General features: G+C 39.8%; 1 protein-coding gene across 7 annotated transcripts in view; it reads right to left on the reverse strand.

The window, feature by feature from the left end:
- Nucleotides 1-2,325: 2,325 nt before the first annotated feature.
- LOC131245027 (uncharacterized) overlaps nucleotides 2,326-25,219 on the reverse strand; it is a 53,564-nt gene continuing 30,670 nt past the window's right edge. For 2 of the 7 annotated variants that reach the window (XM_058244186.1, XM_058244190.1), the window contains 4 exons: nucleotides 19,851-20,053; nucleotides 19,034-19,157; nucleotides 10,417-10,623; nucleotides 2,326-3,024 (listed from right to left, as the gene is read on the reverse strand). In XM_058244186.1, the coding sequence (XP_058100169.1) occupies nucleotides 2,881-3,024; nucleotides 10,417-10,623; nucleotides 19,034-19,157; nucleotides 19,851-20,053 (678 nt within the window). In that variant the 3' untranslated portion in view covers nucleotides 2,326-2,880. Of the gene's footprint in view, nucleotides 3,025-10,415; nucleotides 10,624-19,033; nucleotides 19,158-19,571; nucleotides 19,701-19,850; nucleotides 20,054-25,219 lie in introns of those variants that run through there. The other 5 variants (XM_058244187.1, XM_058244188.1, XM_058244189.1 and 2 more) reach the window with 5 other exon arrangements.

A 25,219-nucleotide genomic window follows, 5' to 3' on the forward strand; every position in this document is an offset into this window, starting at 1 on the left:
CAATATCAGCCGGTGTTTTAAATATCAACAATATCAGCTGATATATCTCAGGATATATCTTGTATCCCACCTGTAGGGGTACACATTTAACCGGTAGAACCGTGGAACCGGATCGGAACCGTTGGATTGGTCCAGTTTGGTCCGGTTCTAAACAGCACCGGTTCCGGCTCCAGTTCCAAAATTGCAAGAACTGTTGGATACGGTTCGGTTCCGGTTTACGGGCATGTAGAACCGAACCGAACCATCGACCCGAACCGTGGAGCCGATCTGTTGAACCATGGCCCAGAACCATGGATCTGAACCTTGGATCCAAGCCGTTAATCCCAACCAGATACACGTGTGCAAAATCTAAGCCAGTCAGGTGTTCCCCACTATTTGGCCGCATTTTCTCGAAAAAAAAAACTCTGTAACAATCTTGTGCACCTCACGTGCACAATAAATATGGATAATTGGCCAATCTCATCCCAACCACCCATTTGTTTCGTGACAGGTGGGTCCCACACGATAGCCAGATGTTCATGGCTTTTCAGACAAAACAGCTACAGACTGGAGCGTCCCGTGAACGAATCCGATCAATCATGTGTGCCTCATTTCCACATGTGAGTTTCTCGAGTGCACTTAATGTGCGTGTGAGTTTAAAGTTCCAATAAAGGCCTTTCAAAATTCAAACCACAAACCCATTTACGCAGGGAGGGAACTCAAAATTACACAGAGAAGATGTAAAGTAACCATCAGATCTCTCGCATGTTTTCTATGTTAGCACGTGTGTGAGCATTCAAATAGCAAAAGTACGCCCAAGCGGGTGTATTTCTTGGATCAGCAGGTCCAATCTCATATTCCCCAAGTTATTTTTCCTCTCTAGCAATTCCAGTACAGAGTTCTAATGCTACCCGCAATGTCTCTCCCCCCTAATCTCCACCTAATGTTCTCAGTGTTGTTGACTCCACGCTAACCCATGGCACGCCAATCAGGCCTCCTCAACGTCAACCTACTGATGAGCAACAACTACGCCTGATTTCACCCTCAGCGTGCGTGTTGTTGAAGTAACCACATTGAATCAGTTTGGAACCGTGGAACCGATCCGGAACCGAACCGGTTTTCACGGTCCGGTTCTGGTTCTGGTTCGGTTCTAGTGGGCTAACGGTCCAGTTCCGGTTCAGAAAATCCCAGAACCGTTAGGAACGGTTCAGTTCCGGTTTTACCCCAAAAACGGACCGAACCGACCCGTGTGCACCCCTACCCACCTGTGTAATACGAAACGCATAGGTAGTGCGATATATCGCACATGTTCTTCGATCTGGTGAGCATTTCAAATTTCAATCCTTTTTCATGTTTTGCATAATAAATCATAGATTGAGAGCTTCAATTTTGAGATTTGGAGGAGATGGGCCGAATTGCGGAAAATTGAAAAAAAAAAATAAAAAATTCTCAATTTCTCACAAATCGTTTGCAATCTTTGTGTCTAAACATAAAATTAAACATGTATATAACCTGATCTAGTGATTCTTCTTTTGCTTTTGAATGCATTGCTTGTGTTTTCACATGTCTCCTTACATTTATAAATTACATGAATATACTTACATCATTTCAGTTAGACGGCGCATAGATTAGGGACCCCATACAAAGAAATCCTCTAATATGTAATTGTTTTTTGTAATTTTTAATTTATAAGTGTATTGATGTCTTTTTAACAATCACTAAATTTTTATTGAAAATATCAACTAATTTCCCAATGTTACCCCATGTTTCCAACAACAGTGATACATTACACGATACAACCAATATATCCCATGCGATAACCGATACATATGTATCCATATCCCAAGAATGCGATACAAAACGCAATACTGATATTTCGAACACTGGCCGGGACCATGGTTTAGTAATTCAAACAGTTGATAAATGGGCCTCATTTCTTATGGTCTGTTAACCCAAAATGCCCCAGATTGGAAGAACCAAAGCTATAGCATATTGAGAACTGATCACACAGGAAGGTAACCACTAAGTCGTACCGGACCTTTACCACCAACTTGCCATTTACCCCATCGAAATGGCAGACCAAAAATAAGATGGTTGCACTCATCAGGTGGCCCTTGACACAACATACAGGTGTGGACAATCAAGGAGCATTTAGTCTGACCATAGACTAAGGGGTGACCTTCATGATGGGGCCTACCATTTTCATGGTATTGAAAATATAGTTGGCAAATAAAATTGCAGCTTGAATCCACTGCTCAGTTCATTCCAGAAAGAAAGAAAAGGTGCCAGTCTGATGGTGGTCCTCACAGGTCCTGGGAATTCGGTAAAGAGGAAAACATTGGCAGCTGAAAACAAGGGTCCAATAATTAACGCTCTTCAAATAGGATGACTGCAGCATAATTTAATTCACATTTAGACCCATTTAAATAAGGCAACATAACCACCTCTTGAAGGAGGATGTTGCAGCAAGCAAAAGGCATTCATGAAAAACAAACTTGTTCCCTCACCTCTTACAAATACAAGAATGGATGATCCGACCAGCTCTAGTGCAAAGGATTTCAATTCAAATGCCCACACCAGTCCTAGTACAAAGGATTTCCAATACCCAGAAGCACTTGCATGTTTTTCTTCCTTTTTTTTTTGGAAGATTGTGCATGTTTCTCTTATTCTCTTCCTTAAGAAAACCAGAGGTTGCTGGTTACCATCATGGTAAGAAATATCAACTGTACATGGGAAGCGCTCCATCTGAAAACAAAAAAAAATTGTAATCCAGAACCATGTCAGCTTTTTGTGAACTGGAGCGATCACTTCACCTTTTGTCATCAGTATTCCACACATTGAATCTGTAACTTACAAATTCTGTAGTACTTTGGCACCAATAGTTATCCAGCACAAGAAAAGCTACAATTGGAAAGTGCCCAACTCCTGACGATGCCGTGTAAGCACTACTTTCCTTTCACCCACCCATATTAACCGATAAGAGAGGTCAAGATTATGGATCAAGAGTTTCAAACTGTCTGCATCACCAAATTCCCTTGTTTTCTCCTGCAACAGAGATCCAAAGATGATTCTCAATAATAGAATGACAATTCTTTCACTGAAATCTTAGTTTCGTCAAACGCATTGAAACTTCTATGCACAAAACAATAGTTGGTGATCTGGAGTACATGGAAAAGAAATAACAGTTTTGTATTTCTGATCAATCTCAAAGGAGTACATGGACAAAAACCACAAACAGCAGAGGTCAACTAGAACTTTTTCAATATAGGTAAGTTCCTACTGACATACTGTATTTGAATTGATAACAGTATAAGAGAACTGGGAAAAAATAACTTAATTTTTATGAATGGCAAAAATTTATCTTTACCAGTGGCAACACTTGGAGAGAAAAGGTAGGGACAGATGCATTATTAAAAGCAATGACCAAAGGGTATTGGTTAAGGACGATGAGATCAATGAGAGGTGGAGAAGCTATTTCCAGAACTTATTAAATGACAACCACTATAAGATAGAAGGAATCATTATCTCAAATGAGGTTGGAGCCCATGGATACTTTTGTAGGATTAGGATATCCGAAGTGAAAGGAGCTTTGATAAAGATGAAATTAGGAAAGGCCCTTAGACCTAATGGTTTGTATGCCGATAGAGGTTTGGAAGTGCAAAGGAGATCTTGATTTATTCTGGTTGACAAAGTTGTCCAACAAGGTTGTAAGATCAAAGAAAATGCCAGACCAATGGAGGAAAAGCACTGGTGCCTATTTACCAAAATACCAAAATAAAGGGAAGGGGGAGAGAGAGAGAGAGAGAGAGAGAGAGAGAGAGAGAGAGAGCTGCATTAAATATCGTGAGATTGAACTTGCTGCATTAAATATCGTGGGATTGAACTTACTATTGAACTTGCTGCATTAAATATCGTGGGATTGAACTTAATGAGTCATGCTGCATTAAATATTGTGGGATTGAACTTAATGAGTCATACTATGGAACTTTGGGAGACAGATCGAGCAAATATTAAGGCATAATACGAATGTAACAGAAAATCATATTCGATTCATGCTAGGAAGCTCGACCATGGAGGCTATTTTCTGACTTAGCCAACTGACGGAGAAATACATGAAGAGGAGAAAGGATCTCTACATTGTCTTTATTAACTTAGAGAAACATATGATAGGATCCAGTTCCATGGTTCAGTGGTAGACAGGTTCTGTTTCAACAGTGAGATCATGGGATTGAGCGCCCATGTGGTGTGCGTGTGTAGGTGGGTGGGTGTGTGGTGCAGGTGTGTGTTAAAAAAAAAAAAAAAACAGAAAGCATATGATAGGGCCACTACAGAGTTAATCTAGTGGGTGTTAGGATATATGTACATGATTGAGAATATTTGTGAGTGATGACAAATGTGAGGACTACGAGTGGAGAGAAGTGAATTTCCAATTGCTGCAGACTTGTGCCAGGGATTGGCATTGAAACTGTATATTTTTGCATTGTTATAGTTGAATTAACGAGGCATTTACAGGAAGAAGTCCCGTGGTGTCTACTGTTTGCGGATGACATAGTTTTAATTGACAAGATGCGGGAGGGAGTAAACCCACTGCTAGAACTATGGACATATGCTTTAAAATCTAAAGTTTTCAACATTAGACAAACTAAAACATAAATAGAATGCAATTTTAGTAACAATAGAAGTGGAAATTAGTCGAGATGAATTAGTTTAAGTTTGTTGACCAGGAAATACCCCAAAATGACCATTTTCAATATGTTGGATCAAGAATTCAGAAAAGCCAAGAGATTGAGGAGGATGTTGCCCATAGAAATAGAGCTAGTGGATGAAGTGGAGATGTCCACACTGTTTCTTGCTCTTCCATTAGACTGGATTTCCTCCTACTAATCTACAATATGCGGGAATGGATCATCTATTTGCTAAGGAATATACCCGGTTTGCATTTGAATATCCTGTGACCCGAAGATGACCATTCTGTTTTTACAAAATTCCTTGAATTGGTGTTCCTTCCAGGTAACCCAAAATTTGAATAACTATTTTTTTGTGAGGTACTCTTGGAGAACTCATAAATTGGCTCACTACTGTTACCGCATAGGATATGTTTGGTAGAGTAATAGTTGAGTAAATAAGCTTTCAAACCAATCTGTTGTATCTCCCTGGATCCTCCACTGCATCTCCTTGATCGCGTACAAGATTGTGAGTAGGATCCATTGGATTGTCAATTAGCTTGGTCTCAAGAAGACCCATCTCCACTGGTAAATCCAGAACATATTTTCGTTGAGATAGATTAACTCCTTTAGATCTGGCTACTTCTATACCAAGGAAGTATTGAAGATAACCTAGCTCTTTTGTGAGAAAATCCTGTTAAAGATAACTTATTTAGTTCTTCAATCCCCATGTTGTCGTTTTCAATAACAACAAAATCATCAACATATACTACAAGCACAACGAGACCTAAGATACCCTTCCATAAAATTATTTTTTTTTTTTAAAAAAAAGAAAGATCAGCATGATTTTGAACAAAGCCACAATTTAATATAACCTTGCTGAACTTGTCAAACCATGCATGTGGAGGCTGTTTTAACTCATATATTGTCTTTCACAAATTACACACTTTGTTAAGACTCCCCCTAAGCAACAAATCCAGGAGGTTGCTCCATATAAACTTCATTTGTAAGATCACCAAGAAGGAAGGCATTTTTTTTACATCAAGTTCAAAGAGAAGTCAGCCATGATCAACGGCTACAGACGGTATACCCCGAATGGACTTCAACTTGGCCACAGGAGAGAAGGTATCTGATGCAAGACAATCAACCACTTGCTCTAAAAGCTCAAACTGTTAGAGTATGGTGAATTAATCCTTTTTATCTCATAGCCCAGGCCCCACATTGCATGAGTTAGGACCTCGGCCAAACCCCCTTCGTGGGCCTCATATCACATGGGCTGCACACCTCGTGCATCCCCGCATCTCAGAGGCCACCCTGCTTGAGCCCAGTGTGAAATGCGCATTAATCACCCCCGGTGAGGAGTCTTGAACATGAGATCTCCCCCGTGGGCCCCAAATCACATGGGTCACTCACCTTGAGTGTGTCCCCGCATCCCACGGGCTACCCCACTCGAGCCCGGTGTGAAAATGCCCCTCCATTAGTTTCAATGTAATCACCACCAAGTGAGTGAGTATATCCCTTAATGACTAGGCGAGCCTTCAACCGTTCAACTATATAGTCAGGATAAAACTAGATTATGTAAACACATTTGCAATCCATAGCACGTTTACCAGCCAGAAGTGATAAGTTCCCAAGTGTCGTTCTGATGAAGTGCATCAATCTCTTCTTCCATAGCCTGTTTCCTCCCCTTATGTAACAAAACTTCCCCTGATGACTTGGGAACAAAGCGAGAAGAAAAGAACAGGGCAAAGTTGCCAAATTTTGGAAATAAGCAAAGAAAGGCATATTTGGAGATGGGATTAGTACCAAGGTATCCCGTATCGGTATTGGTTGGCGTAATGGTGCCCTCCGATACCGATACGGATACGAGGGTGTGACGGCGATACGGAGGCGTAACGGCCCGTAACAGTGCAAATTTATTTAAATTTTTTTTTTTTTTGCCAAAAAAATATGAAAAAATATGGATTAAATCTGGAATATTCTAAGCATTCCAAATATGCATTCATTTATAAATTAGAACATGTTTATGGTGGTGTAACGATCCACTCTTTGGTGAGAAGTTGAATCAAACTGTTTGATTAATTTTTAAACCAGGTAACTTGAATTTGACTACAAAATTCATATATTTAATTTTCTAAATATCTAATTTATATACTTAACAACTTGATATCATTTCTCCCAATAGTTCTTTAAAAAAATGAAATTAAATTCAGGTAGATGGCGTTGCCAATTTGGGGCTGACTTGGGGGACCAATCTATGCTCCAAAGCAGCCTCAAATTCATGCACTTTATTGTCATTATCCCACTTATGAATTGGTGGACATTTATTGGATAGTGAATCATGAAAAAAATCAAAAGGCCCTATTTTAAAAAATAAAAGTCCACAAATTAACAATTAAAACTATTCAAACAATTTGATTTTGGCATTGTGAGTTAACAATTGCAGTCCATAATTTAATTGCTAAATTTTAAGTTAATATATGCCTTGTGTACAATTTTTTAAGGCTCAAATTAGGCAGGACTCGGATTGTGAAGTGTAGGACGCGTCAAAGTTTTTTGGGCCCCACCCGTGATGAATATGTTATATCCACACCGTCCATCCATTTTGCCAAATAATTTTAGGGCATGAGCCCAAAAATGAGGCACATCCAAAGCTCAAGTGGACTGCACCATAAGAAACAACAATAATTAAACGTTCACCATTAAAATTTTATTGGGGGCTACAAAAGTTTTAGATCAAGCTAACATGTGTGTTTTCCCTTCATCCACGTCAGTGTGACCCAATTAATAGGTTAGATTGAAAATAAACATTACAGTGGACCTTAAGAAATTTTTAATGGTGAGCATCCTATAACCACTGTTTCCTATGGTGTGGTCCACCTGAGATTTGGATATTCCTAATTTTTTTGATCCTGACCTAAAATGACGTGGCAAAATGGATGGACGACATGGATAAAATATATACATCATGGTGGGGCCCACTCGGGTCTGATCAGATTGGATGGAAAATAAATGTTACCGTGGGCCCTACGAATTGTTTAACGGTGAAAATCATTATCTCCGCTGCTATTTTTGGTGTGGTCCAGATGATCTTTGGATATAATTCATTTTTTGGGTAGTGCTTTAAAATGATCTCTGAAAATAGATGAATGGTGTAGATGTAATAAATACATCATTGTGGAGCCCATATAACTTTGATCTCCTTTGAACCGTTCATACAACTCGGAGCTTGAGGAGTGTCAGCGCTCGTCTTAGCGTGACACGTACCTATAGCAGCTAGCTGGTGCGTGGTACACCTACAAATTTTATTTATAATATAAAAAAAAGGGAGAAGGAAACCGAAAAGGAAAAAAGAGGGAGAGAGAGAGAGAGAGAGAGAGAGAGAGAGAGAGAAGAAGAAGAAGAAGAACAGGAAGAAGGCCGCAACCGCAGCCGCAGCTGCCCAAGAAGAAGAAGAAAAGAAAGGAAAAAAAGGTAAGTTTTTTTTTTTTTTTCAAGGCCCGTAACAGCCGTTATGGTCACAGAATTCCGTAACGGCCGTTTCGACCCCGTATCGCGTAACGGTGTCGGCCGTTACCGTTATGTATCGGCCTACACGGCCGTATCGTAACAGATACGGGACACCTTGATTAGTACATGTATGCTTACCTTTTCTTAGGGAAATAGAATATCAAATGTATCTAGAGAACTCACTAGACCACAAGTCTCTAAAGAAGATATATTCGACGACACGTCATGATCGATTGTACCATTTGTCTGTTTTTGTCATAATTACACCTTCAACGGAGGCTTTAGTGGGAATGAAAGAGGTAGTTGATGATGGAGGTTGGATGTCTTCGTTGACCACAATAGGTATAGGAACAATTTATGTATCAAGAGATTTACTATCTTTTGAAAAGAACGGGATAGACAAAAGGAAAGGTAACATTTGCACATACAAATTGTTTTTGAAATGATGGACTATAACAACAATAACCCCTTGTGTGCCAGAATATCCAAGAAAAAATACATTTAACTGCTCAAGGATCAAACTTGGACATACTCTAACTGATGGACAAAACAAACACATCTAAAAACATTAGTAGGTAGAGCAAGCAACAAAATATCTAAGAACAAAACTTGATGAGGTGATTAACCATTTAAAACATATGAGGACATCTGATTTATCGAAAAATAGGTTGTGAGTATTGCATCACTCCAAAAACTCTTAAAAACATTCATGTGAATAAAGAGAGCACCAATTACCTCAAGAAGGTGAAGATTTTTTCGTTCTAGAACCTTGTTTGGTTATGGGGTGTGTGCGCATGATATTTGATGTAGGATTCTTATATATATATATATATATATATATATATATATAGAAGCTAACTTAAAAGCTTGGGGCATGTACTCATCGGCATTATTAGACCAAAACACAGATACTCCCAAATTAAATTGATTTTACACATCCAACACAATGCACACGTCACCTTAGACAGAAGAATCAGCTCACATGTCCACTATTTCCAACTGCCTTAGTCACAAACACAACATCCAACATGGGCAAACAGCCCACATGTTTGCAACGATCACATGTGAGGTTATATCATTCAAGAAGTCGATGCCTTCATTCCCCCACATGCGGATCATTACGAAAGGCCCGGTAGACAAAAGAAACCCTAGGTTTCTTAAGAAATTTTCAGCACAAGCAAAATAAAAGACACTAAAGGATAAAAGAAAAGAAGAAATTAGAAGATTTGGAGGAGAAGGATCAGAAACGATGAAGCTCTGATACCATGAAAAATATTGGAAAGAAAGATGGAATAGAGAAGAAGAAAGAGAGAGAAGAGAATGGACTGAAGTTAGGGTCCCACCACCCCCCCCCCCCCCCGGGCCCAAAAAATTATAAATGTTTCATAATTACAAAAATACCATTAAACGAAAGCAAAAATCCCCCCAATGGCCTAGACCATTCATTAGCACTTTCTATTCATTTTCTTTGTACTTCCCTTCCATTTGAACCTCAAGAAGAATAGCCTAAATTTGCTAGTTAGCTTGTACCAATTAGCAACTCGAGAGGGTTCACACAAACTTTTTAGCTATGGAAATGGCTTTTTAAAACAAGAAGGATCTTTCAGATTGAGTGGCCGCCATGATAAAAGAAAAGTCATGCGCAAGTTTTCATGAAGCATGATTGGAGAAGCAACTTGACCAATTAAACCATGGGCTGCTATTTGTTGCAACTTTGAGTTAACAGCTTTGATCCCACCTTATCTAACTAGAAAGGAAAACACAAGGCCAAGATAATCCTAACGAAATAGATGTGGATTAAAATGCATAACAAGAATGAGGTAGATGTAAATTCTTTTTTTTTTTCCTTTTTTTCTTCTGCCTTTTCTTCTTTCCTTTTTCTTTTTTTTTATAGAAAAGCAAATTAAAGGCCAAATCAAAGATACAAATTTGCAAACGTGAGGAAATAAACTGATTGCGTTTGCAATTTCTGGAGAAACATGAACTCATGATCGTGGATAAGTCTTTTTTTAACACAAAGCGAACTATGCAACACAGACATCTCATGATCATCTTCCAAATATTGCTGGGATAAACACGCTTGTTGAACAATGATTTTTAAAAATTTTATTATATAAGCTGTACAGACATGGCAGCATGTCAGGTTTCACATTGCAACCATTACTGACAAATGTGTCCTTGTCTAACTTGCCTAACTTACATAGTATGCAAATAAAAAAGAACTTTCACTATAAGCAAATAATAGAATGGCTAGTATAATTACCGGTGAAACGTTTGGACTATCATGTGCTATTATGCTTGCCATTATGCTTGACCGAGAAGAATTGGGTGAAAATCCTTCCCATGGAGGAACAAAAATCAGTTTCGTGCATTGAACAGGAACAATATTTCTGCTGAGCTTCTCCCACCATCCAGTTCCCAGTGACCACCACCTAATCATCAATCCATGCTCAGAGAAAGCGACTAGACCCTGCAATAAGAAGATAATTGATTAGAATAACTTTTGGAAAATCTAGGTTAACACATCTGATGCACATCATAGTTTTCTTGACGATGAACCTGCATGATTACTTTAAGACTCGAACTAATTCAATGGTATGCATAAAAGGTAATGTTAGTGGGAGGTTGACTATGCTGGTAGGAATATGGTGTCTTTGGTGAGAAAGGAACGATTGGTGTTTCAGAAATAGAAAAAGGTCAGCTGTAATCGTTTTTAGTAGGGCCAAATTCAAGGTTATGGAATGGGCTTCAGCTTCAAATGTTGTGAGCCATTTTCCACTTTCTTGGCGGTTGTTGTAATTGTGTTGTACATTTGTATGTTACACTTTTGGCCTTTTTAATAATATTGTCAATGTTAAAAAAAAAAAAAGTAATGTTAGTGTTGTGTGCCCTGCAAAACCAATGTGTCAATCTCAACCGTTCATTCGATGATCTTGACTGTAGATCACGATGACCATAGTTCCTGCATGAACATGTCATTAGTGCCATGACCAGTATATGGGTATATCTTAAATCGTATATGTATACAAAGGAAAGGAATTCCTCTGGTTGTTCTTGGGAACTTGAGATTGGGCACAACAGCCGCTAGTCAAGGGAGATTTGTGTTCCATGGATCTCAATACCATGTTATTTCATGATTGCCTAGTAGGTGGTAGGACAAACATGTGGTTGCTATTATATGTTTTCATCCTGTGTGTGGTAACCGATGACGAATTGGAATGAAAGGTCTCCACCATTAGGCTTGACAACAAATTGGTGTGCTTGCTTCCTTGCATAGGATGCTTGGGAATTGAATTGTGGTATTAGACTTGTTGGACACTTGCATTGGAGGATCAATTCAAGCCTCTAGACTAGAAGACCCATCATGCTTGGACTATGATCAACTTATGTATGTACTAGTTTTGACTAATCCTTAGACCTGAGGATGTATGGGGAGTTCAAGTTCCTGATGTAATGTGATTTGGCTCGTCCTACAAAGTTAATTGTAGTGGCTTAAATATTCATGTCGTTGGGTTCATACAATATGATACAGTTGAGGTCCATATGATTCAATAAGGGATACATTGGTCTCCTTGGGACACTCTTATGGCTAAGATCCGGTAAATCAAATCATCTATCAATTAGTTTTTCACTCGTACCAATACCTCAAAAGCCTTTAAATGGTTTCTGAACGTTTTAAATCGTTGATCATTTTGTTTTAACCATTAAGACTTTTTTTTTAACACATGCACTCACACCCCACACACACCCACGCACTCACACCACAGTGGTTTTTCACCACAATAGGTACTCAAACCCATGATCTCGTGTTGAAACTCATTCGAGTCTACCACTAAGGCATGAGTAAGGACCCATTAACCATAAATGTTTTTCATCACACTTAATGGTAATTCCAACGGTTGAGACATTGTGGTCCATCATTTGATTTGCATGGGAATTGGACTAAGGATGGATGGCCATGTTCAATGGAGGGATAAAGTCAATTTGGGTATGGTTAGGTACGATTACAGAAAGTAGATGTGGTGAGGCATACTAGTCTCTCCTTGAAAGCTTGACTCCTCGTAATTAAGATCATATCCCAAAGGGAGTACAAAAGGAGAGAGAGAGAGAGAGAGAGAGAGAGAGCCTAGGACATCCGTACCCCCTAGGGCATCACTAGATAGAGAGATAGAGAGACGTGAGAAGAGAGAATAAAAGTGAGAAACTTCTTTCCCTCCTTCCCTACGTCCACACGCCCAAACGTATCGGGTCCACTGTGTGTGTCTACGTGGGTGGCCCTAGCCCCGCTCTTGGGTTTACGTGTTGGCTCTCCTCTCCTCGTCTGAGATAAATTTAGGAGAAAACCTTCTACTTTGAAGGTATGGCATCAGCATTCTAACTGTTTTCAACAGTGGCGATCAAAAGGCATCTCTAAACCTGAAATCTTTGATTTTAGTTTTCTGTAGAAAGTTGATAATATCTAAATGGTGATCATTGGGCTTAATCAACTAATCCGAACCTTTGAATTTTTTTTTAACATTTCCAAAACTCTAACAGGTAATAACTAGAACGTATCTCTCAAACAAAAATGAATAAATAAAAAAATAAAAAAAACGTGATGGTATTACTTGTTTAAAATACAAAAATGTACGTGTAGAAAGTAGGAGCATCAAACAGAGACTCCTAGCTAAGTTAATTGTCACCAGATGGAGGAGAGGATTTAACAAGAAGGGATGCTCATTGGAAAAGCCTTGGCAATTGAAATCTGGAAGGTCCACCTAAACAACGGGAAAGTGTTGTGAAAAGAGTATGCTAAAAATTTCCACACATCAGAAGTTCAAGACAGACCAACATACATGGGCGAAAGTTTGGGGTACATGCACTCTCAAAGTGATGCATTTTGTTGGTGATGGGGACAAGGACCTACTCGGGTGTACCCGAGCTGGAGACAACCACCCATATCAGCGCAACTTTCTTTGTGGATGGGAAACGAGTTTCAGATGGGGCCCGCCAGGCCATTTTGAAGACCCCACATGCATTGGATGTGCATCAGGAAGACCCCACTTTGGTATGATGCATGTGGGCTACTTAGGAGACCATTTTAGTCATAAGATTTCTATTTTGTGTTAATTTGACCGTTGGATCTTGTCAATCATGCCATCGGGCCACCAAATCTTCCTAATCTGGGCCCCCTGTACTTTGATCTTGCTTTCTTTATGTTTTTTGTTATTTTTAGGATTTATTTTATGGTTGAGATTGATAATAAATGTTTTAGTTTTCTTATTTTGGATGATGGGCCACTTCACTTAAGTGGCATAGTTGTAATTATGCTGAATTTTTAATTATAAAACCACAGGGGGGGTGGAGTTCCAACCCTAGTGGTGTTATTAAGAAGGGAAAAAAAAAAAAAAAACCGAGAAGCTCTCTTGTGTGAAAGAATTTTTCAACTTGTGTTTTAGGGTTTGTGAGAAACCCTCCCTTCCAATTGAATTGTGGAAGGGTAAAAGCTTGTTTGGTGGTGGATTCCCCAAGGTACGTCATTCCTCTTCCTCTTCTTCGAAATATATTCTTCTTCTTACATCCTTCCTCTCGCTTCTTCCAAAGGTATTCTTCTTATTCTTCTTCTCTTGTCTTCTTCTTTTCCTTTCCATTACAATCTTCTAAACCCTAGATCCTTTGAATCCCTAAAAACCCCGTTCTTAAATTTTTCATCAATAAATCCAAAACCCTAATCAAAATCTGAATTTTTTTTATTTTTATTTTTGTGAAACTTTTCCAAAACCAGAATTTTGCTTGCATCATTATATATCCACGTGGTTATTGCACTACCTACGCTAGATTAGAGATCCCAACTTCCAAGTGGCCACTCTTGAACTATTTTATATTTTCGCGCAAAGTGTATATGAAAACCTAGGATCTTCATGTTATAAATCTGAATTTCCGAATCTATTATGAGAATATGCTTTGCTTGATTTTACATGATTGATTGCTGAAATTAATGTGTAATTGATATCTCATCTTGCATCCTACGATAGTTTCCATCATCCTACATCAGTTGGGTGGCCACAGGTAACAAATTATCACATTTGACAATCTGAAAAGGAGAAATTGCTCCCCGACAAAATGTGCGCTTCATGTGTCATAATGAGGAAGGATCAAAAGATCATCTCTTCCTTCATTGCATTGCAGCCTCCTCCATATGGTCTTTTTTTCTTCCAACTTTTGGAAATAGATTGGGTCCAACCCAACTTGGGGTTGAATCTCATGGACATTTGGGGTGGCAAGCCTTCAAGCCTAAAGAAAAATTTCCATGGAGGATGCTACCTGTAGCCACTATGTAGAGTATATGGAAGGAGAGAGAAATTGTAGGATATCTAAGTCCAAGCAATCAAGTTTATTCAAAGTTATCAAGAAAGCATAAGGATCAATGGTCAATTGATGGTCAAATTGCCAGAATTTAATGGATTTCAAAACCTGGCCTCCTTCGTAATTGGAGAGTAGTTGTCCAAAAGCCATCTCCTTTTGTCGAATGGAATGCCTCTCCGTCAGGGAAATAGAAGCTTAACATTGGAAGGAGTTCTAGTTAAATCTTAGGGAATCTGGAGTGGGAGGGGTTTTAACAGATGAACATGGTGTCATTAAGTAATCCTTTCCAAAACCAACACAAAAAGGAAACTCCAATAGGGCTAAAATTCTTGGTCACCAAGGTTGGGAACCGAATCTTTGTTGATCATGTTAGTGTTTCAATGATAGTGAAGGGCAATTCTCCAAATGAAATCACTTGTGCATCTGGGAAAGGTGATCCTCCATGGTAACCTTCATATCCAACTCCATTTTTTTAGAACAATGATGATATATTTTTAAAAAAAGGTCAAAGCCAAAGCATACAAATATACAAAAGTACAACACCCTCCCAGCAAAAGACCCCTCAAACTCGAGAAGAGAAGATTGAAAAATCTAAGCTTCACCCAATCCTTCAAATTAAGAGTTGTTGATGCGAACATCAGTGGTGCGCCCTTTAGAGTGTACTAGAGGAGGAGGCATCACCGACGGAGTACCAGAGCGGAAGAGTTGATGTGGATGGACGAAGGGTCCTTCGGACCCACTTTATGACGCACTACAAGTGCAGGAGCGGCATGACTACACCCCGACCATAGATCCATGGGTCGGATTTCACACCCTACCACATGGGTGTTTTATTTTTGGACTTTTTTGTTATTTTTCTTGTTTCAGGGGCTTTATTGCAACTTTATTTTTCGTCTTTTTGTTATTTTTCTTGTTTCTAGGGGCTTTAGTGCACTTTTACTTTTTCCATAGCTTATATATACGTTGTGAGGAACCCTATTTTCGTAATTATTGAATGAATAAGAATTCGTCTATTTTCTTCCTCTTTATTCAAGAGATTAGGGCTTCAGGATTGGCCCTTGGGTGTTGAGGATTCCACCCCGATTTCGGGTTTCCCTCTTTCTAAGATCTTCGAGGTGCAGGTAAAGGTAAGAATCATCCTCCTCCTTTTCTTTTGACGACAAAGGACCTATACCTTCTTCATCTCGAACCCCTCATACTTCACCCCTTTCGTTTCTCTCTGGATACCCCTTTCTAGTTCAAACGGAAAAGAGGGATGGTTAGTCGGTAGAATCAAATCCAAGCTTACTCGTGGACTGACTTATACTAGATCTAGGATATCCTCATATCCCGAGGTCCTCCATTTTTACTGTTTACGTGATCTTATGCTAAAGGGCATGATCCTGATAGAATAACTTCATCTTTGTGTTGAGATTTACCTAATTCCTTTGTCTGGAAATAGTTAGTTAATTGGTATATTTATTTAAATATTCTTTGACCTGATTATACATGCATCTAGGGTTAGGTTATCACATGTCCCTGCATCAGTTGCCATATTAAAGACTTGCACCGGGCCTCTCATTTTGTTGTTGAAGCAACGTTGATTTCTTTCCCACCATAAAGCCCAAAGGGTTGCTAGCAAACTTAATAGCCACAACCTTTTTCTTTCTTTGCCCATCCCCCCATTGTGCCATGCAATGAGAAATTCCTCCATTGTCTTCAGGAACACCCTTAGAACCCTAAAGAATTGGAGAAGAAGACCCCATACCTCCCTAGAAAATAAACAGTGAATGAATAAGTGATCCACCGATTCCTCATCTTTGAAGCACATCATGCAAACGTTAAGGAGATACATGTTCCTCTTATAAAGATTGTCTATCATTAGCACTCCGTCCACGCCTACTAGCCAACCAAAAGCCGCCACCTTGAAAGGAACACCGTATTGCCAAAGGAAAGTTGTTGCCACCACCTCAAAATTTTCGACCGATTCACTCAGGAACCTATAGAATGATCTAACTGAGAAAGATCTTATCTTGGACATGAGCCATTTCAAGGAATCCACTTCAGAGAGCATAGGATAAAACTTTGATAACCACTCAAGCAATAGCACCAACTCTTCAAATTCCCCATCCGAAAGATTTCTTCTAAAAATTGGCATCCATATGACTTCCTCCCCTCTTATTAAAAAACAATTATTCACCATCTCCCCCTCCTCCCTAGCTATCCTTGATAAAGATGGAAATCTCTCACTCATCCTCACCTCTCCCGCCCACCTATCTTCTCAAAATCTAATTCTATTACCATCCCCCAAATGAAAGCCTATTCCCTCCCACACTCTCTTTCAATGACGCCACCAATTTCCACAAGTAATAACATCGATACAAGGATGAAGACTTTGTCCGCCACCCCCCTTCCTCTACCCCATATTTTTTTTTCTATTACCTCCCTCCAACCCAAACCTCCATACCCATTTCTCCAATAGAGCTAGGTTTATCTCTTCCAACTTTAAGATCCCTGCTCCTCCTTAAGCAGTTGGTTTACAAACATCTTCCCATTTCATTAGATGGAATTTGTGCTTCTCCCCCGACCGTTCCCATAAAAGATCCCTTCTTCGTCTCTCCAATGCCTTGAGAATGGATTTTGGGCACTAAAAAAGAGGCATAAAATAGACTGGAATATTCGACATTGATGATTTAATCATTACCATCCTCCCACCCACAAATAAGAACCATGACTGCCATTTTGAGATCTTTCTTTCACACCTTTCGATAACTCCGTCCCACGTGCTCCGTTGGTCTCCCTATTCATAATGGTAGCCCCAAGTATGTTGTTGGAAAAGAAGCTTCCCTACACCCGAACACCTCTGCAAAAGCCCGCACCTTTTCTTTGGGAATGCCTACCCCTAAGATCTCACTTTTAGAAATATTGACTTTTAAACCGGAAACCACCTCAAAGCTTACTACAATCGAGTGTAGATTTTATACAAAATAGTCATCCACCATGCACAATAAGAGTCTATCATCCGCATACTGTATATGAAAAATCCGAAATTTTATATTATCCACCCTAAAGCCTTTTCCCAATCCCACCTGCACCCCTCCATCTAACATTTTACTAAGGGCCTCCATAATTGTGAGGAAAAGGAATGGGGATAAACGATCACTTTGACGTAGTCCACGAGAAGCCGTAAAAAAAACTTTTGGCGAAGCATTCACCAATATGAAGAATTTTGCCGAATTGACACAAGTCCGAATCCAAAATAGCCATTTTGGGTCACATCCTAATCGGCCCAACATATAATCAAGGAATGACCAATTCACACGATCGTAAGCTTTTTCCACAACAAGCTTGCAAACCATACCTTCCTCCCCTCTCCTATAGTAGGAATCGACACATTCATTGGCCAAGAGAGATCAATCTACTATTTGTTCACAGGGAGACTAATTGCATTCTAGATTCTCTAAGAGCCCTTAGGCTCTACATTTGTATTGGCCCACCACCCACCTTCCATTGCCTTGTATTTTGCCCTTTAGAGCTAATAAAACTTTTGTTACCCTTTAAAAAAAATAATTGGGGGGGGGGTTGAGCGCAGCAGCAGCATAGCATCAATGGCTAATTCAAAATTCAGGATGGAAGCTATCGAAGCCTTGACTAGTTTGAAAGGCTTATGGGGATTTATTGATGTTCCAAAAAACCTTGCTTAGGAAGACAAAAGTCATAAGAACGAAATCCAGAAAAGAGGCATTAGATGATCGATTTGGAACTGATATAAACAGAGGCATTAACTGAAGTTACTGAACAGGAAATCAGATAATGTGTGCCATCAATGTTTGCAGTCCTCTTTATGCATGTTGGCAGATTTAGAATGGAAGAAAAGCATAGAAGTGGAAGAGGAAGTCACGTATTATGGAACAATCATGCGGAAGTCAAACTATGGACTTACAATGCAGAGAATGCCAAGGAAATAAGTGAAGCTGGAAATTTGAATTCAAAACTCCTACATTTAACATTGACATATAAAACAATGTGTCCACGGTGGCTGCTAAACATTGGACATATAAAACATTAGCATTTTTTACATCATGATAGCACATAAAGTTAGATGCTAACAAAAGAATTGTGCATCTATGCTACTCTTGAAATATTATATTCATATGTAAGAAAATTTAAAGACATTTCAGGTCATTCTTGGAATCTTCTGTCTTCGTTCCAACTTAAGCTAACATATGGCTTTGCCTATTCTACTATATCATTTTGAGATCCATATTATGTGGTCATGAAAATGTTGAAATGCATATGAGCACATGCACATTTGCACAATGTGTACAAACCAATGTCAAACGGCTTAAATTTGACTCCGAAATTGACCCATCAATCTCCGAGTTTGACTTGTTCAATTCAAAGAGACTCACAGATTTTAAAAAAAAACCTGCTGTTTTGATCATTGGGTCAGTGTTGACAAGGCAACCTCAGCAGCCAAACCAAGTCAACTTGGCCAATGCTCAGGTTAATCAGTGAGTTTCAAACTGTCATATGCTTGGACTAATGTAGCGTACCTCTCCATCTGGTGAAAAGCTCAGTGCTGAAATCACAGCAGTGATCATTGTATCTGACACTCCCCCAAGTAAACTCGGAAGTCCTGGAGGTCCACTTGCATCCAAAACCTTTATTTTTGTCACACTACATAATAAAGAAGTGTAAGTTGCTGGGGGTGAAATAACGTGATATTTACCCAAATCTCAAAAACACGGAAATGTCAAAGAATCAGCATGTTTTGACATGGCTTTGACATTGAAAAATAAGTTAGAAGGTGATTTGAGACAACCAGAGGCATTTTATGATGAAGACAGGCTGACACTCCTGTATTCAGTGCCAACATGTAACCATGGTGCTTCGAAATTTTGAAGTGTCCAGTACCATATATTCTATTCCACACCTCAAATGTTAAGTCTAAGGCGTGGGCTATTTATTTCATTTCAAAACCTCAAAATAACAAAGCCACCCTTCAAATAACAGAGCCACCTTTCAAAATAATAATAATAATAATGATAATAATAACAACAAAGCCACCCTTCAAATGCTTCTTTAGATTCTACCTAAGATGTGGGGCTCTTATATTATGAAAATATTGAAACCACCATCTGGAATTTAAGGCACTGAAAGAAACCCCGAGGAACTCTGATGAAAAGAGGAAATGGAGGATCCAAATAATGAAAGAGGATTCTGACCACAAAAAAAGTTTTAGAAACCATTTCTTATTCTTTTTTCAATTTTTACTAAAAGCAACTCGTGGAAAAGGAATTGTCTTTAATGCCCTACAATTTGAAGACAAACGAAACAAAGCCTAAATATCTACATTTTTTTTTCAAATACCTTTGCATATCATAAATACGAATAGTAGCACTGCAGATATCTCCAATTGCATCGCCAACAGCCAACCGTGTTGATGCCTCATTCAGAGCTACCATTGGAAAAACACGTACAACTTCTCGTAATGCTGCCATGGAGCTTTGGAGACAAGCTCTGCGCATGACAGAGTTCCCATGGTCCATAGTCTGCAAAATAAAGTTTACAGCCTGCAAGATAAACACTCTCTCTGTAAAATAAAGTATAGAGCCTGAAACAAAGATGTGTGCACACAAGCAGTCAGACAAAGACACACACAAGCACACCGACACCCATGCCCACTCATGCACGCACGCATGCATGCATCCGTGCACACGAACGCACGCACATGCAAATGCACACACCCACACAACATGCAACACGCACACACAGACACATGCACACAACACATGTGGGCACGTGCACACACACAATTTATTGTAATCCACGTATCGCATAAAATTAGCAAAAACAAGCCATAAGAAGGTATACCAAGCATTTGAGATTTGTTTTTAATCCATGCATCAAGAAAGAAACCAAGATGAAAATAGAACCTGGCAACTTCGACATAATCTTTTCTTTCTTCATATCCTATAGTTTGAAAAAGGTAGCTTGCACCACATATCCGAGTCTAGACTGTAGGTTCAGAGAAATCGTACTGTGAACGATAACCTCTAAGCGCCCTACTGTGCAAGAAATATAGGTGTCTCGTGTAAGTGTATAAAATCATGATGCATACACACTTGACGTCTGACTCCTCTAAAAACAATGGCAATATGCCATTACTTTGATGCCTTGATTCCAAGAATCTCACAGGAAAATCAAGCAAACATGAGGGCAAGGACAGATGATCCTTAATACAATGGGAATGGTCGAGGTACATTTGCAGTCAGCGATGAAGAATTTCAATGTGAATGGGGTGAAAAAACATCCAATTACATAATCTTTTTAATTGTACAGTTTTTTGTATCATCTTATATTATTAGTTTGTCCTTGGTTCTAGTAAAGGTTCTAACTTCCAACTATGATACAGAATGTCTGGAATTGGACTGCAACAGAGGGAAAAGGTCACTATATGCCATTTTTTCCAAATTATATCCATATGTCATTTCCTATTACATATTTTCCAAATTATCTTGTTCAGGAATTCAATTCTCTAATTTTAGGCCTTTTTATGAATACTTAATATATTCTAGCTGGAGAGATGAAGATTTTATTTTTTTTTTTATTTTTTTTTTATTTTTTTTTTGAGAGAGAGAGAGAGAACGATAATTTTATTAGAAGACTCGCAAAAAGTGAGAAAAGAATACAAACCCGACAGAAAAAACAGGACTACTCAAAATGGGAGGGCAGCTAAGGCTGCCTTTACATAGACCGCCCATTCTGACACAAGGTGTTTAACTGGGGAGATGAAGATAGAACTCAACCCCGCAAATGAAGTCCATTACAGTATATAATGATAACTACAAATCCAGTTTGAAGGGGGGAATTCAAAATAATAGGAAAGATTAAGGGGCATCATGACTCGCGTGGCTCTATCCCTGAACAGTCTCAGAAACTATCCCAAGTTCTAGCATTTCATAAATTCTGGGCTACCTCTCTTCAGAAGTAACTAAACTCACAAGTGACCTAAAATAGCATATCCTATTCACATCTCCCAACTATATGCAACCTATCACTGAAAATCACCTAGCCCGTGCACAAAATTCAATGCATGGATTATTATTCACATTGAGAAACAACCATAAATTGGTGCCTAACCAGAAGTTTTCCCAAGTTATGGAACTTGCAATGCCCAAACAACTTCTAATATTCAGTTAACAATGAGCCTTGAGTCAAAAGAAAAGCTTCAAGAATCATCCAACTAGGTTCTCTGTGGCCTTCTCCAGCTTCTCCAAGAGGCATCCAACTTATGACACATCCCCCATCTTTTTCTAATAAATTTCATATACATGAATAAAGAATATTGTTAACATTATTGATTTAAGACCATGTTTGAAATCACGCAAACCTAGAACTTCTGGTATAGGGTTCTTTGAGTGTCTCACTGCCTTCAGCTGGAGTCGCACCATCAAGGAGGGAGAATCTCTCTCCATGTTGAATAGAGAAAATAAGTTAAACTTATTCATCAACTCACAATGGCCATATAGCATCTAAAAAAAAAATCTGTGTATGATAAGAGAAAGATCCTAGTATTCAAACAAATAAAAAATAAAAGAAAGATCCTAATCTAAACTTAATCTCAACCACAAACTCTATTAAAATTCAGCAGTTCATTATCCCAGGAAAAGGGGTTCTTGTAGGGGAATGCATTGCATGTTTAGGGTTTAATTTATTTGTGTCTATTATGCATTAAGTAACATCATATAGAGTTGTTTAAAGGTCTATAATTTCTGATATAGGCTGCTGAATTTTCTGCTATCAGAAAATCCGCATATCTCTTTGCTGGATTTTCTGTTGACAGATTTTTTGGACAGATAGGTTGCTGGAAATTAAGTAGTATTATGTCGTTTTCTCCATATAGAGTCCTATAGGAGCATTTAGTCATATTTAGGCGCATATAGTCATAGTAGAAGGTCCTTAGATTGAGTTAGTAGTTGTATGCCCACAAGTACGGGTCGTGGTTTTGGCTTGCACCCTACACTAAACATGGAGCAATTGCAAGAGTCAATGAACAAGCTGACCCAACAGTTTGAGTCTTTGGGTAGGCGCTTGGAACAACGTATGGACCAACGCTTTGAGTAACTTGATATGCGCATTACCCAGCAAGAGACCTCCGCGAGGGCAAACCCCACCATTGGGGAAGATACTCAATCTCAGGCAGGTGGTCAGGAGGATAGACCAAGGAATGGAGGTGGTCAAGGAATCGGTTATGGGCGCACACCCGTGCACCCACCCCGTGAGGTACATCAAGACCACTATGACCCTGATGCGCAACTTCTCAAAGGAGTTAGAATAGATGCTCACACGTTTGATGGCCACTTTGACTCTAAAGCTTTTCAGGATTGGTTAACAGACATGGACCACCTTTTTGAGTCGTACAACATGTACGGCCTTGTGGCTAGAGAGAGTGCACCAGAGGCTAGTTTAAAGTTACCCACTGAGGCCATTCCGGTAGTAGATGAGTTTCGTGATATCTTTTCTGATGATCTACCGGATGAGTTTCCCCCTGTGAGGGATATACAGCACACCAGGACGTGGGACACCGTACTACCTATAGCCGAGTTTACGTTTAATAGTTCGGTCAATAAGTCCACAAGTCTAAGTCCTTTTGAAGTCGTTACTGGTTATAAACCTAGGAAACCTATTGATTATGTCCCTATATCACTATCCCATAGGCCGTTAGAGTCTACAGAGTCTTTTGCGCATCACATTCATTCATGGCATCAAGAAATCAGGCAGAAGATCATGACTAGTAATGAACATTACTCACTTTCTGTAGACCAACATAAACGTTTCAAGGAATTCAATGTAAGGGACTCTATGATAGTCCGCATCAGGCCAGAGCGGTACCCTCAGGGAGTCATTCGTAAAATATACGCGCGTAGCACTGGACCATTCAAAATTATAAAACGAAACGGTCTCAACACGTATGTGGTGGATCTTCCACCTTCCATGGGAATTAATTCCACATTCAATGTGGAGGATCTAGTTGCATTTTAGGGGACCACTGATACATTGTCCATCTTGTACGGCCTATGGGAGGAGATAGAGGATATTCTGGACTATCAGATAATATCCATATCGGACAGCGGGTTTCAGAAGTTATTGGTCAAGTGGAAGTCACGCCCAGCTTCAGACAATACGTGGCTCACTGAGGAGGAGCTTCAGAGACGATCCTTACATCTCGAAGCGGTTCAAGAGTTTTGTTTCACCAGTGGCGAAACCTTCGCAGCCGGGGAAAATTGATAGGGACATCTCGCGCACATACACGCCCCCTTACGCACGTAAGCAAGGAGGGCCCCACCATCGATCTGAATCAATGACGATGTCCAAGGAGGGCCTCTTAGTTAGAGGGCTGCGTTTTGGTTCGTTGGAGTGGACCCGATAGTCATGTGAATCCCATCATGGGTTCTCATGATCATGGCCCACTATTCCAATTAATTTAGTACTTTGGGTTTTGCTTATTATTGTTATTAGGAGTATCATCGACGGTTTATATTGCTTTGATTAATTGTTATTTTTTATTACTTCGTCGCCAAGCAATAGGTTGCGCACATGGCGCGAGTTTTAGGGTATAGGGTTTTCTTATAAATAAGCACCCCTTGTAGGTTTTTTGTCTCATTGAAGATTAATAAAAATTCCTGCGTTTTTTCTACTCCTCTGAGCCTCTGAGTTGTGGAAATCCAATTGGGTGTGAAACTCCCCCTTCCTCGAGGGGTTGACTATCATGGTACGAAGCCACATCTATCCCGATTTGCCTCCACCTTCTACCATCCATAAATCTCCTCCTACAATCATCTACGCTCCAAATCCCTCCTTTATTGCAGCAGTTTTTCTCTATACAGCAGAATTCCAGAATCTGGCCCTGCAGGAGGGTTGAAACTTCGGCGGAGCACCACACACAGATTGTATATCGGATCGGCCTGAAAATTGGAGGTTTTGGAGCCCACCCCTAGCCGACCAAACTCAAGAAGTCGGTTTCCATTCGGGTCCCACAGGCACGTGCGGCCAGGCCCCTGTGCACGTGCGGCAGGTCTGGCCCGTTATCCACGCATGTGGACTGTCGCCAGGTTCAGTTTTTTCCCTCTTTCATTCCTCTATTGCTTATTTTCCATAACCCTAACCCTAGATTGCATTAATTCCAATTTATTTGCCCTTTTTTCCTAACCCTAGGGTTCTATGAATTGAAACCTTTGAATCCCTTGGATTTGGAACATATTTCTGTGCATGTGTGGATGAATATACTTCCCTTTGAGTATTGTTTGGTCCATAATTTTTAGTGATCCAACCCTAACATGTGTAGGCCTGGACCCGCATAGATTCCCCTTGCTTGAATGTTTGAGCTTTTGTGTGGGACATTGAATTTTTATGTGATTGTTTCTGAATTAGTATGATCTAAAGCTTGAGATCTTGCACATCATAGTTAATTTTCATGTCCTACATCAAATTGGTATCAGAGCGGGAGGTCTCGTGTTCGAGACTCCTCACCAGGGGTGATTAATGCAGGGGCATTTTCACACCGGGCTCGAGTGGGATCGCCTGTGTGATGCAGGGACACACTCGGGGTGGGCGAAGCCCACGGGGAGGTCTCGTGTTCGAGACTCCTCACCGGGGGTGATCAATGCGCATTTCACACCAGGCTCGAGTGAGGTAGCTTGTGGGATGCGGGGACACACTCGGGGTGGGCGACCCAT

The sequence above is a fragment of the Magnolia sinica genome, chromosome 5, assembly GCF_029962835.1.
Source record: "Magnolia sinica isolate HGM2019 chromosome 5, MsV1, whole genome shotgun sequence".
Taxonomy (NCBI): Eukaryota; Viridiplantae; Streptophyta; class Magnoliopsida; order Magnoliales; family Magnoliaceae; genus Magnolia; species Magnolia sinica.